We start from the raw sequence: 16,076 nt of genomic DNA on the forward strand, positions 1-16,076 counted from the left end.
TGATTAAAAATAAAAAAAAAAATAAAAAAAATATATATTTATATATCGATTTTTTTAAAATGAGAATCGATTCAGAATCGCACAACGTAAACGATTCGATTCATATTCAAAACGATTTTTTCCCACACCCCTAATATATATATATATATATAGTACATACATACACACATATATATACATATATATATATATATATATATATATATATATATATATATATATATATATATATATATGTATATATATATATATACATATATATGTCTAACAATATTTACACGACATCGACAAGTTTAGTTTTTGATTTCAATGTCAAAAATGTAACTTTCCTTTAATGTGAAGTTGTATTTACATTTAAAAAACTATAGGGATAGGCCTGGAGCAAAACAAACCCCCCAAAAAAAAATATACATATGAAATGGTAACAGTTAGAGATGCTACCTCAGTAGAAACATTTAAGTCCCATCTTAAAACTCATTTGTATACTCTATAGCTTTTAAATAGACCCTCCTTATAGACAAGTTGATTTGCCGTTTCTTTTCTTTTCGGTCCCCTCCAAGGTTTCTCATTGTTATCCCATTGGGTTGAGTTTTTTCTTGCTCTGATGTGGGATCTGAGCTGAGGATGTATTGTGGCTTGTGCAGCCCTTTGAGACACTTGTGATATAGGGGATTATAAGTGAACATTGATTGATTGATTGATCAAAACAAATCTTCCTTACTTAAGGTTGCAGGCAGCCACCGATTATCTTAGTAATTTAGTAATGTAGTTATTATTTTGTTTAAATGATCGATTATTCAAATAAAATAAACTTTATAGCCTCAATGTGTATTTTAGGGAAAATTGTTGAATAATAAAAAATGTTCCTGCTTGATATAACATTAATTTTTTCGAATAAATGCACAACTTTAACATTGAACTTGCGCTATTAATTTGTATGCATTATTACAAATAGAAAAGAAAGCCAAATCACTGCAGCCGCACACCACCGAGCTCATGTGCGCTCCAATGCACCAGCTGGCCGGAAAATAAGTTCACATTTTGTAAACTTCAAATTAATCGATTGAATCGACTAACCGTGGCAAAACTACTGCTACTTTTAGATTGATTTAAAAAATAAAATAAAATAAAAAAAGTATTTCAGTAAATATGTTTTTTTCTCCCCTGTCTGTTATGCTAATATAATGTAGGAAAGTCTTGAACAAACTGATTTTTCTGACTAAGAAATCCCATTTTGTGAATTGTGTGCTTAGTAATTGTTTTGTATCTGTTTTGTATTTTTTCCCCCTTTGATACACAAAAAACTTCAGTTTGTTGGCATGTAATAAATTTAAATGAACAAAAACATTTTACAGTGGTCTTAAAGTTCTAAATGGGAGTCATGGTCAAACTCATTTGGCCCTTTTGAGCATCTCTGTCTTTGTTTTAAGCGTCTTTCTAATCATTCTGTATTTCCCATTGACTGGCTTATACAAGGGCTCTAATGCAACATCTAAATGATCTCAGAAAACTATTCCGGGCTTTTGCACTGATAGGAAATCCTGCACGACGCATCAGTGTGAGGAGTTAAATGTTTTGAAGGTCACACTTTCTCACATTGATCTTACAATGTTTGTTAATTACATTGTCACTGATGTTGTGAGAGATAATTAAGCCACTATGTTTATATGCATAATTATGTGCAATCCGCATCAGCCTTTGAACGACAGCGGAGAACGAGCGCAGGAAGAGAGAGAAATGTTTTAATTGTGTGCTGAGTAGAATGGTAGAAGTATAGATGCCCTACTTACAATCAACAACAAATAACTCGCAGGGAAACGAAATGAAGTGTCTGCGTTCAATGTTTAAAAGGTAGAACATGTACGTCTTTTTTGCAAAAATGACAGTCATACTAAAAGTACAACAAACCCCACAGGTCTTTTTTTTTCTGAGGAGCTGCTTTTGCTGAGCTGCTTAATAACATGAAGGATTTTATGCCTTACATGGACTGTAAGCACATACAATTCGGAGTGAGAGTTGAAACAAGAGCTAATTCAAAAACCAAAAAAAAGTACCTGACATAATAACTGCTGACAGCTTTGTTAAAACAAAGTTTTTACAGTCAAAAAAAAAAGTATAAAGCTTGTTTTTCTTCCTTTCTTTCAACCCAGCAAGTGACTTTTATCGCCTTTTATTGTCATTCAAATTTGAACAGATAAGAACAAAATGTTGTTGTAGTGCAGGATAAAAGAGCAATAAGGTGCAGATATAAATAAATAGATTACTGTACAGAAAAATATATTTGCATATGGATCCCCATTTATGGATGTATGTTATCTCCCGTCCAAAGGCAAAACCTAGTAACTCACTTCTAGCTGATTTTGAGAAAACAAAGGAAAACCAATCCATCTTGATGCTGTCTTACAAAGATCTACAAAGTCATAAAACGTATAAATGTTTTCTTGAGCTTTCATTTTCTTGCCAATTGAACCATGGATTGAATCTGCTCTCATGAGCGTGTGCCCTTTCTCCAGATATTTTATCACAATCTCGGGTGGGCCCCATTCTGCGTTTGCACATTGGGCAAGCGCCGTGTACAGCGTCCAGTTTTTATTTTGACCTCCACAGTTATCTGCTCAAAAGAGTATGCAAGGGGAAGAATCAAGAACAATACATTTAATGAAGGTGCTTGCAACGTCCTGGGCCAATCTTCCAAATATCCCCTCGTGCCATAATATCACATAATCAGGTTGACCATCGGCCCTCATTCGTGCAAATGTCTCATTAAAGACAATAAGGCGACTGACAAAGAAGCTCCGATTGGTCCCTTGAGATACTAGGTTTTTCTGTTGTATCTACGCGGTTATGTGGTAGTTGCTAGGTCCTGCCATGCACGTAACAGCTTACTTACGGAACAAATTACAATATCGCATACACTAATGTAAAGCATATCACCTAGGAACTCCAAAATTATTATCAGGTCGATTTTGACCAAAATTGAGTTACTGGGTTTTGCCTTTGGACGGGTGTTATATTGTCTTTATATTCCAGCGAGTCAATCTGTTTTTCGGGGGAAATTTATTCTATTCTATTCTATTCTGTCTCTACCTATTGGAAAATGGCAACATTTCAACTCAGTAAGCGAGAAAACGATCAGTAATTGCTAAGGCACGGAGACGTAAGAAGAAGAGTCTTTCTACTCCTTTTCAGACATGCTGAATTGTACAACTGGACTCATAGGGCTCCTTCATCGAACTTGTTGAGATCCAGCGTCTTTTGCTGTGGACATTTGTGTTTTATTTGAAAGGGCTGTTTTTTTTTTTTTTTTAATGAAATGTGTAATGTGGAATGTTGATATACGAACCCATCTCCGTACGAACTTTTCAATTTACGAACATCAAACCGAATAAAAATATGCTTTTCCTGTGCAAACCTTCCCTCAGTACATTAATGTTTTATCCTCGCTACTCTTAGTTGTCTGCTCTTAACAACATTTTTCTAGTTTTGCTAACTCAATATGAATCCAAAAATGGACGACATTCATAAAGTATTGCTGCGCGCCAAGAAGATTACCAACAAGTAGGGGTGTAACGGTATACAAACATTTCGGTTCAGTACGTACCTCGGTTCAGAGGTCACGGTTCGGTTCATTTTCGGTACAGTAAGAAAAAAACTAAATATACATTTTTTTATTATTTATCTTATATGGGGACGGCGTGGCGCAGTGGGAGAGTGGCCGTGCGCAACCTGGGGGTCCCTGGTTCAAGCCCCACCTATTACCAACCTCGTCACGTCCGTTGTGTCCTGAGCAAGACACTTCACCCTTGCTCCTTATGGGTGCTGGTTAGCGCCTTGCATGGCAGCTCCCTCCATCAGCGTGTGAATGTGTGTGTGAATGGGTAAATGTGGAAGTAGTGTCAAAGCGCTTTGAGTGCATTGAAGGTAGAAAAGCGCTATACAAGTACAACCCATTTATTTATTTAACAAATTTGCTAAATCTTCCACCAAAATATTTTTCTTAGTGGAATATTTGATATGAAGTAATCGGAAACTTGGACAGGTCAATAATTCATAATAACATTGATTTTGATTCAATATTATGTTTTCAACAATGACAGTTTGAAAAAAAAAAACAGCTTTGTTTTATTACTCAACGTTGCAACTTTTTCTAAATTACATTTAGCCTTTAAGCTTTTTTATTTCACTTTTGTTTATGTTTTTGTTTATTTCAATAGTATTTTTAGAATGTGCTGTGGGCCTTTAAAACATTAGCTGTGGGCCGCATAGATAATAAAAAATTACATCTGATTAATCAATGGGTAGAAAGCAGAGCCTGTCGACGCATGCGTTTAACAAAACTCTCTCACTCTCTGTCTCTGCCCCGCCCTAATGAATGTTAACACTGCGTGCACCACTTCTTTTTTTGTTTTTAACCCCTTCTTAACCCTGAACGTACATTGAAAATACACGCAACCATAACTCAAAATGCCGGACATTCAAAGCATTTAAGAAACTCCACTTGGACAGCTCTGCAAAGAGGACATATCCTGTGAAAATAGGAGGTATGGTCAGTCTATCATAGCCCAGTTGTTGTTGTTTTTTTGATTGATTGAAACTTTTATTAGTAGATTGCACAGTACAGTACATATTCTGTAGAATTGACCACTAAATGATAACACTGGAATAAGTTTTTCAACTTGTTTAAGACGGGGTCCACGTTAATCAATTCATGGTGCCTCGGTGTGCATTGTTTACACAACGTGTGGTGTGCTACTTAATATGTCCGTGTCGTTTGGTGTACCTCTGAACCGAAACGGTTCAATACAAATACACGTACCGTTTCACCCCCACCGACAAGGTAAAGCGGATTTCTTTTTTAAATTCCTAATTGTAGTGACCCGGCTGGTAAAGTTAAGGAGTTTTATGAATTCCAACTGTGAGTGCACAACAGGGCTAGTGACAGTTCAGCCGGTTGTCGTGGTCTCGGCTTTGGTATTCAATAAAACGTCAATCGATCCCCCCCTTGTTATGTTTCTTTGATATACAGTACCGCGTTGCACTTTATATATACTGTGTTCAAAGTGTACAAACTTTTCTATTTACGAACCATATTTTATAACCAGTTAAGCTCCTAAATGGAGGTTCCACTGTAACCCAGGAGGATATATGATGATTAACTTTGCTTCAATGTTACAGTATTGAGTATGAATGGGAAAGTCAGACCTTTGGAGCGGATTCGCGCTTCCTGTCTCCTGCATCTGCTATTTCCAGGGCCATCTATCACATCTGCTTTCCTAATTATCTTTGCTTACATTCTATCTGATGTCTTGTATTTGATAACGGTGCTAGTCAAGCACGCCGACGGCGCTGCAGCGGCTAGCTTTAGTGAGCTTATATAGGCACAATCAAAGACTCAATATGTAATCCTGAGTGTAAAATGAAGCTTGGCCCGGCCCCGCCATGCGCTCTTTGCCCGCAGCTGCTGCAACGGCCTTTTCGCTGTAAGCCTATTCCATTTCTGAATTTCTTCATCCAGTTTAGCACACTCGGACAAGTTCCTGTGTTCGCCCTCCAGCACGCCAGTTGAATCTGTCTTTAGGGTAATAATGTCACTGACTATTCATAATGTAACTCTAGAGTGTCTCTCTCCAATAATGGGCACACTTAAGCTTGTGTGCATGTGGCAATGTCACACACACACACACACACACACACACACACACACACACACACACACACACACACACACACACACACACACACACACACACACACACACACACACACACACACACACACACACGCACACACACACACCCATCTAACCTGAGCCTTTGCCCCTTAATACTCTAAAGTGGAATGTTCTGAAGGGCAAAGCGGGAGAAGATGGTTTAAAGCAGCAGCGACGTGATTGGAGGATGATTTCATACGCACCTGGAGAGGAGAAAGACGCTTGGCGGGTCTGGGCCTCGCTCGGCGGCATGTAGGCGTCAGGTTTTGAAGGCCCGTCGTCAGCCTCTTTGTCGTCGTGGTAGCTGCCATCCTGAGAGCCCGCAAAGGGCTCCGCCTCCTCGCCGTCGTCCTCGTCGTCGCTGCATCCTTTGGGCTGCACCATGTAGACCCCCACGGGAGGGCTGTCTTCATCGTTGGCGTCTTTCAGTTCGTGCTCCTGCTCGTCGCCGCACCCCAGCGGCAGCGGCTCCTCGCCGTACTCGCCGTTCACCCACTTCTCGATGGCCTCGCGCCTCTTCTGGTCCTCCTCCAGGCTCTGACTCAAACTCAGGCTCTCGGGGAAGTTGGCGTCGTTGTCGTCGTAGTGGGAACTGCCGCGCTCGCTGTTTTCAGCCACGCTCTGGTCTCCTTCTGCGTTCTGGGAGCTGCTGTCAAAGACCACCTGGCGGCTCAGCTTGGCACAGATAGCATTGAGTTTTAGGCCGCCTTTCCTTTTGGCAGCCATCTTGGGTTTTCCTGAGGTCGTTTCAGTGCATAAACTCCTTTCAGCTGAGGGAGGAGAACAAAAAAAGGGACCATGAGGTGTCACATTCAGACGTGCTCCTGAACCACATCTGATTTCAAATATCACAATGGGGGGAAAAAACAAACTGACTTTGGAATGGTAACTGCTGCTATTAATAAGCCCTCCCTGAAAGCACTTCACAATAAGAGCGGCACCTCCATGGGCAGCTCGGGGGTGGCGGAGTGGGGGGAAAAGCAGGAAGAAAAAAGCAGTGGCAGCTGAAACCACAGCCAGATATGTATCAGTACTACAGTACAAGCTGGCTACATAATCCTTCACATGACAGCACCTTAGAGACACTGAAATGTTATCTCCAGGCTCACCTCGGGAGGCTGTGGTCCTGCACTGAGCGAGGGGAGGGGAGCGCAGTCCTGCAAAAACTCTGGATGTGGACTGACAACAAAATAAAAGGCAGTTTGAGTGTGTTTGGATTACTCGCATTGACTATTACGATTGGCATCGATCTATGGAGGCCACTTTGTCATTTAGAGCAGGGGTGTCCAAACCAAGGCATGCGAACCAAGTGCGGCCCGCTGGCATGTTGAGTTTGGCCCGCGAGAAGACTTTAAAAAGGAACCTCCGACTTAATTCTAAATACATGACAGTATAACTCAGGGGTAGGGAACCTATGGCTCTAGAGCCAGATGTGGCTCTTTTGATGACTGCACCTGGCTCTCAGATAAATCTTAGCTGACATTGCTTAGCACGATAAGTAATGAATAATTCCGCTGGTAATCACAGTGTCAAAAATAACGTTCAAAATATAAAACATTCTCATGCATTTTCATCCATCCATCCGGTTTTTGCCGCACCTGTTCAAGAAGTCGCATTAATGGTAAGAAGTATTTTATTTATTTTTGGTTAGCCTCAGAATAACAATATTATTAAAAAGAATAAGAGACTTGTTATACTCTTAAAATGTTGGTCTTTCTTAAAAATGCACGCATATAGTTGTATTCAGTGTTAAAAAATAAATAAATGATATGGCTCTCACGGAAATAATTCGCTTGTATGGCTCTCTCAGCCAAAAAGGTTGCCGACCTCTGGTAAAATTGCTGCAAGTTTGCAACCATCTGGTGGACAACATGTGTAATTCAGGTTAATGACCATGAATTAACATTTGATTGTGTCTATCCCTCCGGATTTTCAGTGCCCCTCCCGAAAATCTCCTGGGGCAACCATTCTCTCGAATTTCTCCCGATTTCCACCCGGACAACAATATTGGGGGCGTACCTTAAAGAACTACTGAAACCCACTACTACCGACCACTCAGTCTGATAGTTTATATATCAATTGTGAAATATCAACATTGCAACACATGCCAATACGGCTGGTTTGGTTTACTAAATTAGAATTTTAAATTTCCCGCTGAGTTTCTTGTTGAAAACGTCGCCGAATGATGACGCATGCTTGTGACGTTATTGGTTGGAGGGGACATATTAGCCAGGCACCAGTTAGGGTTAAAAGTCGTCTCTTTTCATCGCATAACTGCACGGTATTTTGGACATCTGTGTTGTTGAATCTTTTGCAAATTTGTTCAATTAATAATAGAGACTATAAATGAAAATGCTGTTGGTGGAAAGCGGTGGATTGCAGCTGTCTTTAGCACCGAGACACAGCCGGTGTTTCTTTGTTTGTTGTGAAGCTTTAACACAGAGCGGTCAAGCAAACATGTTTCTCTACGTCAACCAGTATGTTTTTGGATGGGAAAATTGTGATATTAAGTTGGCTCTTACCGGAGACATCTGTGGATTACTGGACCTCCTCCTGCAGCAGCTGTCAAAAAAGGCAGCTAGGAGCTTGGCTCCTCCATGGCTTTCATCAAAGACACTGGCATTCACCGCAGCCATCCGACTTTGAGGTATGACTTTAGATCTCACTAAAACACTATAATAACAATAAGCAGATAAGGGATCTTCCAGAATTATCCTAGTAAATGTGTCTAATTACATCTGAGGCTATGATTATAAACAATGTGAGGATTTGAGGAGCCCTTACACCGGTGATGTCACGCGCACATCGTCTACTACTTCCGGTAAAGGCAAGGCTTTTTTATTAACGACCAAAAGTTGCAAACTTTATCGTCGATGTTCTCTACTAAATCCTTTCAGCAAAAATATAGCAATATCGCGAAATGATCAAGTATGACACATAGAATGGACCTGCTATCCCCGTTTAAATAAGAACATTTCATCTAAGTAGGCCTTTAAAGGCACTGCCTTTAGCGTTATCTCTCGCCTGAAAAGGAGACTATTTTATGTCTCCGTTATCCATAGGTTTATCTATAACCCATAAAGTAGGCAGGCACGGAGCTATTTCTCAGCGTGTGTTTATTCCTTCCGGCACGTTAATACACTAACACACAACATCCGGATTCCCATCATGCTTTGCTTCAGAACCAGGGCAAGTAGTAATGTCGAGGAAACATACCAGAGACAAAGCCGAAGAACGAAGAAGAGACATGGCAAAGACGAGTAAGAAGAAGAAGTACGCTTGCAAGTTCCAAAATGATTGGAAAAAAATTATTTCAGTTCATCCATGACAGGTAGAAGGGGAAGGGGTATGCTGCCTGCAAATTTTGTAGATCAGTCTTCTCCATTGAACACGGTGGCCGAACGGATGTACTCATTCATCAACGGATTTTATATATATATATATATATATATATATATATATATATGTATATATATATATATATATATATATACATATATATATATATATATATATATATATATATATATAATATATATATGTATATATATATGTATATATATATATATATATATTTTTTTTTATATATATGTATATATATGAAAGAAGCACAAACCCTGTTTCCATATGAGTTGGGAAATTGTGTTAGATGTAAATATAAATGGAATACAATGATTTGCAAATCATTTTCAACCCACATTCAGTTGAATATGCTACAAAGACAACATATTTGATGTTCAAACTGATAAACTTTTTTTTGTTTGGCAAATAATCATTAACTTTAGAATTTGATGCCACCAACACGTGACAAAGAAGTTGAGAAAGGTGGCAATAAATACTGATAAAGTTGAGGAATGCTCATCAAACACTTATTTGGAACATCCCACAGGTGTGCAGGCTAATTGGGAACAGGTGGGTGCCATGATTGGGAATAAAAACAGCTTCCCAAAAAATGCTCAGTCTTTTACAAGAAAGGATGGGGCGAGGTACACCCCTTTGTCCACAACTGCGTGAGCAAATAGTCAAACAGTTTAAGAACAACGTTTCTCAAAGTGCAATTGAAATAAATTTAAGGATGTCAACATCCACGGTCCATGATATCATCAAAAGGTTCGGAGAATCTGGAAAAATCACTCCATGTAAGCCGCATGGCCGGAAACCAACATTGAATGACCAGACAGCACTGTATCAAAAACTGACATCAATTTCTACAGGAGATCACCACAGGGGCTCAGGAACACTTCAGAAAACCACTGTCGCTAAATACAGTTTGTCGCTACACCTGTAAGTGCAAGTTAAAGCTCTACAATACAAAGGGAAAGCCATTTATCAACAACATCCAGAAACACTGCCGGCTTCTCTGGGCCCGAGATCATCTAAAATGGACTGATGCAAAGTGGAAAAGAGTTCTGAAGAGTCCACATTTCAAATTGTTTTTGGAAATATTCGACATCGTGTCATCCGGACCAAACATGCTTATTTCAGCAAGACAATTCCAAGCCACATTCAGCATGTGTTACAAAAAGGGGTGCGGGTACTTTCCTGGCCCGCCTGCAGTCCAGACCTGTCTCCCATCGAAAATGTGTGGCGCATTATGAAGCGTAAAATACGACAGCGAAGACCCCGGACTGTTGAACGACTGAAGCTCTACATAAAACAAGAATGGGAAAGACTTCCACTTTCAAAGCTTCAACAATTAGTTTACTTAGTTACCAAACGTTTATTGAGTGTTGGTAAAAGAAAAGGTGATGTAACACAGTGGTGAACATGCCCTTTCCCAACTACTCTGGCACGTGTTGCAGCCATGAAATTCTAAGTTAATTATTATTTGCAAAAAAATATATATGTTTATGAGTTTGAACATCAAATATCTTATCTTTGTCATGCATTCAATTGAATATGGGTTGATTTGCAAATCATTGTATTCCTTTTATTTTTACATCTAACACAATTTCCCAACTCATATGAAAACAGGGTTTGTACTTGAAGATATACCCTTGATGCTCAGTGCCAAGCAGGTAGGTAATGGGTCCCATTTTTAAAGTCTTTGGTATGACTCACGACCTACCGATATCAGGGCCTGGTCACTTATTTTGACTTGGAGGCCAAATTTAGAGAAAAAATGTGTCTGGGGGCCGGTACATCAGAATTTTAGGAACACTAATACAAAACCTCACAATAATGTCTACATGCTAAAAACGAAATGGCATTTAACATTTTTTTTACTGAACGAGACACCCAGAATTTGCATGAAAATAAAGAATGTGTGATTTACAATATTAACTATGAAGGATAAAACACTGAATAATGACCACATAAGCACGCCACAACCCCTCTCCATCCACATATTTTACTATCAAGCAAAATGCAACAAAAATATAAAGGCGAAGTCTAAAAGAAAAAAAAACACCTACAATTTGATATATCTGATATATATTTAAGTTTCAGAACTTTGTTGTAAAAATCTCCTTCCGCGTCTGTCCTTGACACCTGCATTTCAACTAATTAGTTGATTATAGTAACTAATTAGATGACCATAGTAACTAATTATATTACCATAGTAACTACTGTATCATGCAAAAGCGCAGATTCCAACCATTGAAAGACTTAGCATAGTTGAAGACTTACGGTCATTAGAAAACATCACTGCACATCATCATGGCAGCTACACTTTACATCTCAAGCATCTAAACAAATGATCTGGGAATGTCTGGCGGGCCAGATTGAAAAGCTTAACGGGTCGCATGTGGCCCCCGGGCCTTAATTTGCCTTGGTCTGCTCTAACCACAAGGCCAGTGAGTAGGTGACCTAATATCTAATAGGTTGATTATCAAATATATAGACCAGGGGTCACCAACGCGGTGCCCGCGGGCACCAGGTAGCCCGTAAGGACTAGATGAGTCGCCCGCTGGCCTGTTCTAAAAATAGCTCAAATAGCAGCACTTACCAGTGAGCTGCCTCTATTTTTTAAATTGTATTTATTTACTAGCAAGCTGGTCTCGCTTTGCTCGACATTTTTAATTCTAAGAGAGACAAAACTCAAATAGAATTTGACAATCCAAGAAAATATTTTAAAGACTTGGTCTTCACTTGTTAAAATAAATTAATGTATTTTTTTTACTTTGCTTCTTATAACTTTCAGAAAGACAATTTTAGAGAAAAAACACTACCTTAAAAATGATTTTAGGATTTTTAAACACATGTACCTTTTTACCTTTTAGGTTCCTTCCCCTTTTTTCCTGACAATTTAAATCAATGTTCAAGTATTTTTTTTTATTATTGTAAAGAATAATACATACATTTGAATTTAATTCTTCATTTTAGCTTCTGTTTTTTTAACGAAGAATATTTGTGAAATATTTCTTCAAACTTCTGATTAAAATTCAAAGAAATTATTCTGGCAAATCTAGAAAATCTGTAGAATCAAATGTAAATCTTATTTCAAAGTCTTTTGAATTTCTTTTAAAAAAAATTTCTGGAAAATCTAGAAGAAATAATGGTTTGTCTTTGTTAGAAAAATAGCTTGGTCCAATTTGTTATATATGCTAACGAAGTGAAGATTGGATTTTAACCTATTTAAAACATGTCATCAAAATTATAAAATTAATCTTAATCAGGAAAAATTACTAATGCTGTTCCATAAATTCTTTTTTTAATTTTTTCAAAAAGATTCAAATTAGCTTGTTTTCCTCTTCATTTTTTTCAGTTGAATTTGGAATTTTAAAGAGTCGAAATTGAAGATAAACTATGTTTCAAAATTTAATTTTCTTTTTTTTCGTGTTTTCTCCTCTTTTAAACCGTTCAATTGGGTGTTTTTTTCTTAATTTATTCTCCTTCCGCAAAAGGTAAAAAAATGTACGACGGAATGACAGACAGAAATACCCATTTTTTAAAATACATATAGATTTATTTCATAAAGGTTAATTGAGAAAATTGGCTATTTCTGGCAATTTATTTAAGTGTGTATCTAACTGGTAGCCCTTCGCATTAATCAGTACCCAAGAAGTAGCTCTTGGTTTCAAAAAGGTTGGTGACCCCTGACATAGACGCATACATTACGAATGTACCCATCAATTCAATTGTGATTCCGCCCTGTGCCTGCTTCATGATGAACAGAACCTATTTTGCATCTCGACGGGCAGATTTAGAAATGCTGTGTTACATATGAAGTGAGACGTCATGCAGCCAATAAGCTTGTTTTACAGGGACATGCAGTATGGCCCGCTGTCACCGCTCTCCTCGGTGCAGCCTCTCCTAACAATGGAGCGTGATAGAGTGTGCTTTGGGGCTGGAATGGGTGGCATTATTTCAACCCAAGTGGGGCTATCTTTATAACATGTCCTCTGATGAGGCAGGAACAGCTGCCTGTGGCATTCCATATCCCGAGCTGCCTTTTTAGGGCAGAAAGTGCACTCTGTTACCTTTCACTTTATTTCCAGAGCCACCAAAGTTCACCTTGCCACGGCGTTTCACAGACTCCAACTCAAGGCCAGATTTTTATCGCGGCCGTAAATAACCGAGGAGTAAACGGCGCCGTTCGTGATGTTTTTTAAAAGTTGTGATCTGTTTTTTTCATTGCGTTTCACGTAAAGCTCCGGGCAGCGTGGAGCCAGGAGATGTTTATTCCTGTTGTGTTGACTCAGCATCTTGCCTAACATAATATGCTAAGCTACCTGGTTGAGCAGGAGAGGAATGTGTGATATCATAGGTTGCACAGTTCTATCTTTAAGACTCAATTGACTTTCTATAACAAGTACGAGCCACTTCATTTCTCCCTCGGCCATAAAACGCAACACAATCACGCGTGAGCCCTTGCCGGCGTTATGTAAATCACGCCGGCGCAACATAAAATCCGGTTTTCATTTTCTTTTGCAAAGAATCATTAGGAGGATACGCCGTTGGAGGGAGTTTACAAATCACCCCCCCTTGTCAGCGGACAATGCGAGCCGCGCTCGCCACACATGCTTTCTCATTTACTGTATTTACATTGCAGACTTCCTCTGCGAAACAATGAAATCAGGAATGATGTCGTTTTGAGAGTGGTGCTTGGGAGCGTGCATCGACGGCACGTTACGCCACCAATTTTAGTGTTAGACAATTGCAGGCGGGGGGGTGAAAGGGTCACCTTTTTTAGAGGACAGCCATTTTGGAGAGGGGGGGGTTCAAAACCAGCTGGAGAAACTATTAGGAAGTGGAAGACATAAATTTCCAACTTCTTTTATTTTTTATTTTTACAAGTTCCCTCCCAAGGAAGATTGGGGTCATTTGGGTGTTGCAGTGGAGGTCATTTTTTTGTGTTAACTGCATTCAGTATTTCATGCTCTAACTACCAATTTCCTTTGCATCACAGCCCCCAAATCCTGGTAGGAAATGACCCCTGCACACTTGTTTCTTTCCATTAGAGGCTATTTCTGTTGGATTTTCTGTTTACAACAAAATGCGAGCAGAACTAACTTACTGAAACCCACTACTACCCACCACACAGTCTGATAGTTTATATATCAATGATGAAATATTAACATTGCAACACATGCCAATACGGCCTTTTTAGTTTACTAAATTACAATTTTAAATTTCTCGGGAGTTTTTTCTTGAAAACGTCGCGTAATGATGACGTGTACGCTTGACGTCACGGGCTGTTAGGAAATATGAGCGCTGCGCACACACACAGCTACAAGTCGTCTGCTTTAACGGCATAATTACACAGTATTTTGGAGATCTGTGTTGCTAAATCCTTTGCAATTTGTTCAATTAATAGTGGAGGAGTCAAAGTAGAAAGATGGAGTTGGTAAGCTTTAGCCTTTAGCCACACAAACACACGGTGATTCCTTGTTTACAATTCACGGAGGTGAAACTTTACTATGGATCACAGCGAACATGGATCCCAACCGAATGTCAACCAGCAGGTTTCGGTGAGAAAATTGTGGTAAAAAGTCGCTTCTTACCGGGGATCAGCTGAGCTTGTGCCGCCCATAAAGCTGCCGTCGACTTCCCTGAGACACTGCGTATCAAGACACCCGTGGACACACGCCTCTGACTATCAGGTACTGTTAAATTCAGTAAAACACTAGCAACGCTATAGAAAGATAAGGGATTTCGCAGAATTATCCTAGTAAATGTGTCTAAAAACATCTGAATCCGTCCCAATGCAATTGCGTTTTTTTTTTCAAACTCGTTTTTTTGTTTTTTTTTCCTAGTCCGTCACTGTCAATATCCTCAAACACGAATCTTTCATCCTCGCTCAAATTAATGGGGAAATTGTCGTTTTCTCGGTCGGAATAGCTGTTTTTGTTGGAGGCTCCCATTAAAATCAATGTGAATATGTGAGGAGCCATCAACATGTGACGTCATTGTCTGCGACTTCCGGTAGAGGCAGGGCTTTTCTGTTAGCAAGCAAAAGTTGCGAACCTTATCGTGGATGTTCTCTACTAAATCCTTTCAGCAAAAATATGGCAATATCGTGAAATAATCAAGTATGACACATAGAATGGACCTGCTATCCCCGTTTAAATAAGAAAATCTCATTTCAGTAGGCCTTTAAAAAGCCCCCAAGGAGGACCGTATTAAGGTTGGATGGTTTACAGAAGCTGTCTGCGCAATTATTTATTATTTCTGTCCTCAGCAGCTTTTTGCTTACATTACTGATCGCTATGGTAACACTAAGCTGTTTACCTCCAGTCGTTTGTGTGCATGATAGCGTACAATGATATCAAATCTAAGGGGACCGACTTGAAAGAGCAACTCTTCCCCGTGGGGCCGACTCTCCGCAACCTCCCAGAGAGTCCAGTAAGCGTTCTGCCTTATTAGTGAATATCAGAGAGAAAAACAAGGCTGTCATGTGGACCGGACATATTTACACTTTGTTTTAGCCTCCTGTGCTAATTTTCAATGAGCTGACAGCCCCTGTCAGCATTGTGCCTTAGTGAGGGGGGAAAGTCATTTTTCCAACTGCTTATGTTACATGTGACATTATTTTACTGGAAACAGCCCAGAGCTGCGAACCAGAACCGAGTATTGTCTTTATAAGGTCAAAACCTAAGGAAAAAGACAGGAATATGTTCTAAATATTCTCTGTTTCTGTTAAGAACTTATGCTGGAGTTGAAGGAGACACAGTCCTTCCTTTTTTTTTTTTTTTTTTTATGTAAACGCTGTGTTTGTGTGGCAGAGTCATATCACGCCCAATCAAGTGGCGTTTCGAATCCTAATAACGCTGTTGGAAGTGCATCATTTGTGTGAACGAGCAGAGACTGCAATCAAGGCAGCTCTCGAGTAAAGGATGTGAGAAATTTAATGACGGCTGTGACGAGGTGGGTTTACCTTTGTCTGACTTCAGCCATAGCCAATCTTTTCAGAGAAGATTTTTTT

The 16,076-nt window shown here is 39.3% G+C and overlaps 1 protein-coding gene across 4 annotated transcripts in view; it reads right to left on the minus strand.

Annotated features, from left to right (window-relative positions):
• Positions 1–16,076, minus strand: part of casz1 (castor zinc finger 1) — a 181,905-nt gene that overhangs the window by 68,884 nt on the left and 96,945 nt on the right. For all 4 annotated transcript variants that reach the window (XM_061903882.1, XM_061903880.1, XM_061903881.1 and 1 more), the window contains exon 2: positions 5,914–6,480. In XM_061903882.1, the coding sequence (XP_061759866.1) occupies positions 5,914–6,480 (567 nt within the window). The remainder of the gene's footprint in view (positions 1–5,913; positions 6,481–16,076) is intronic.

This window comes from Nerophis ophidion, linkage group LG06, assembly GCF_033978795.1.
Source record: "Nerophis ophidion isolate RoL-2023_Sa linkage group LG06, RoL_Noph_v1.0, whole genome shotgun sequence".
Classification (NCBI taxonomy): Eukaryota; Metazoa; Chordata; class Actinopteri; order Syngnathiformes; family Syngnathidae; genus Nerophis; species Nerophis ophidion.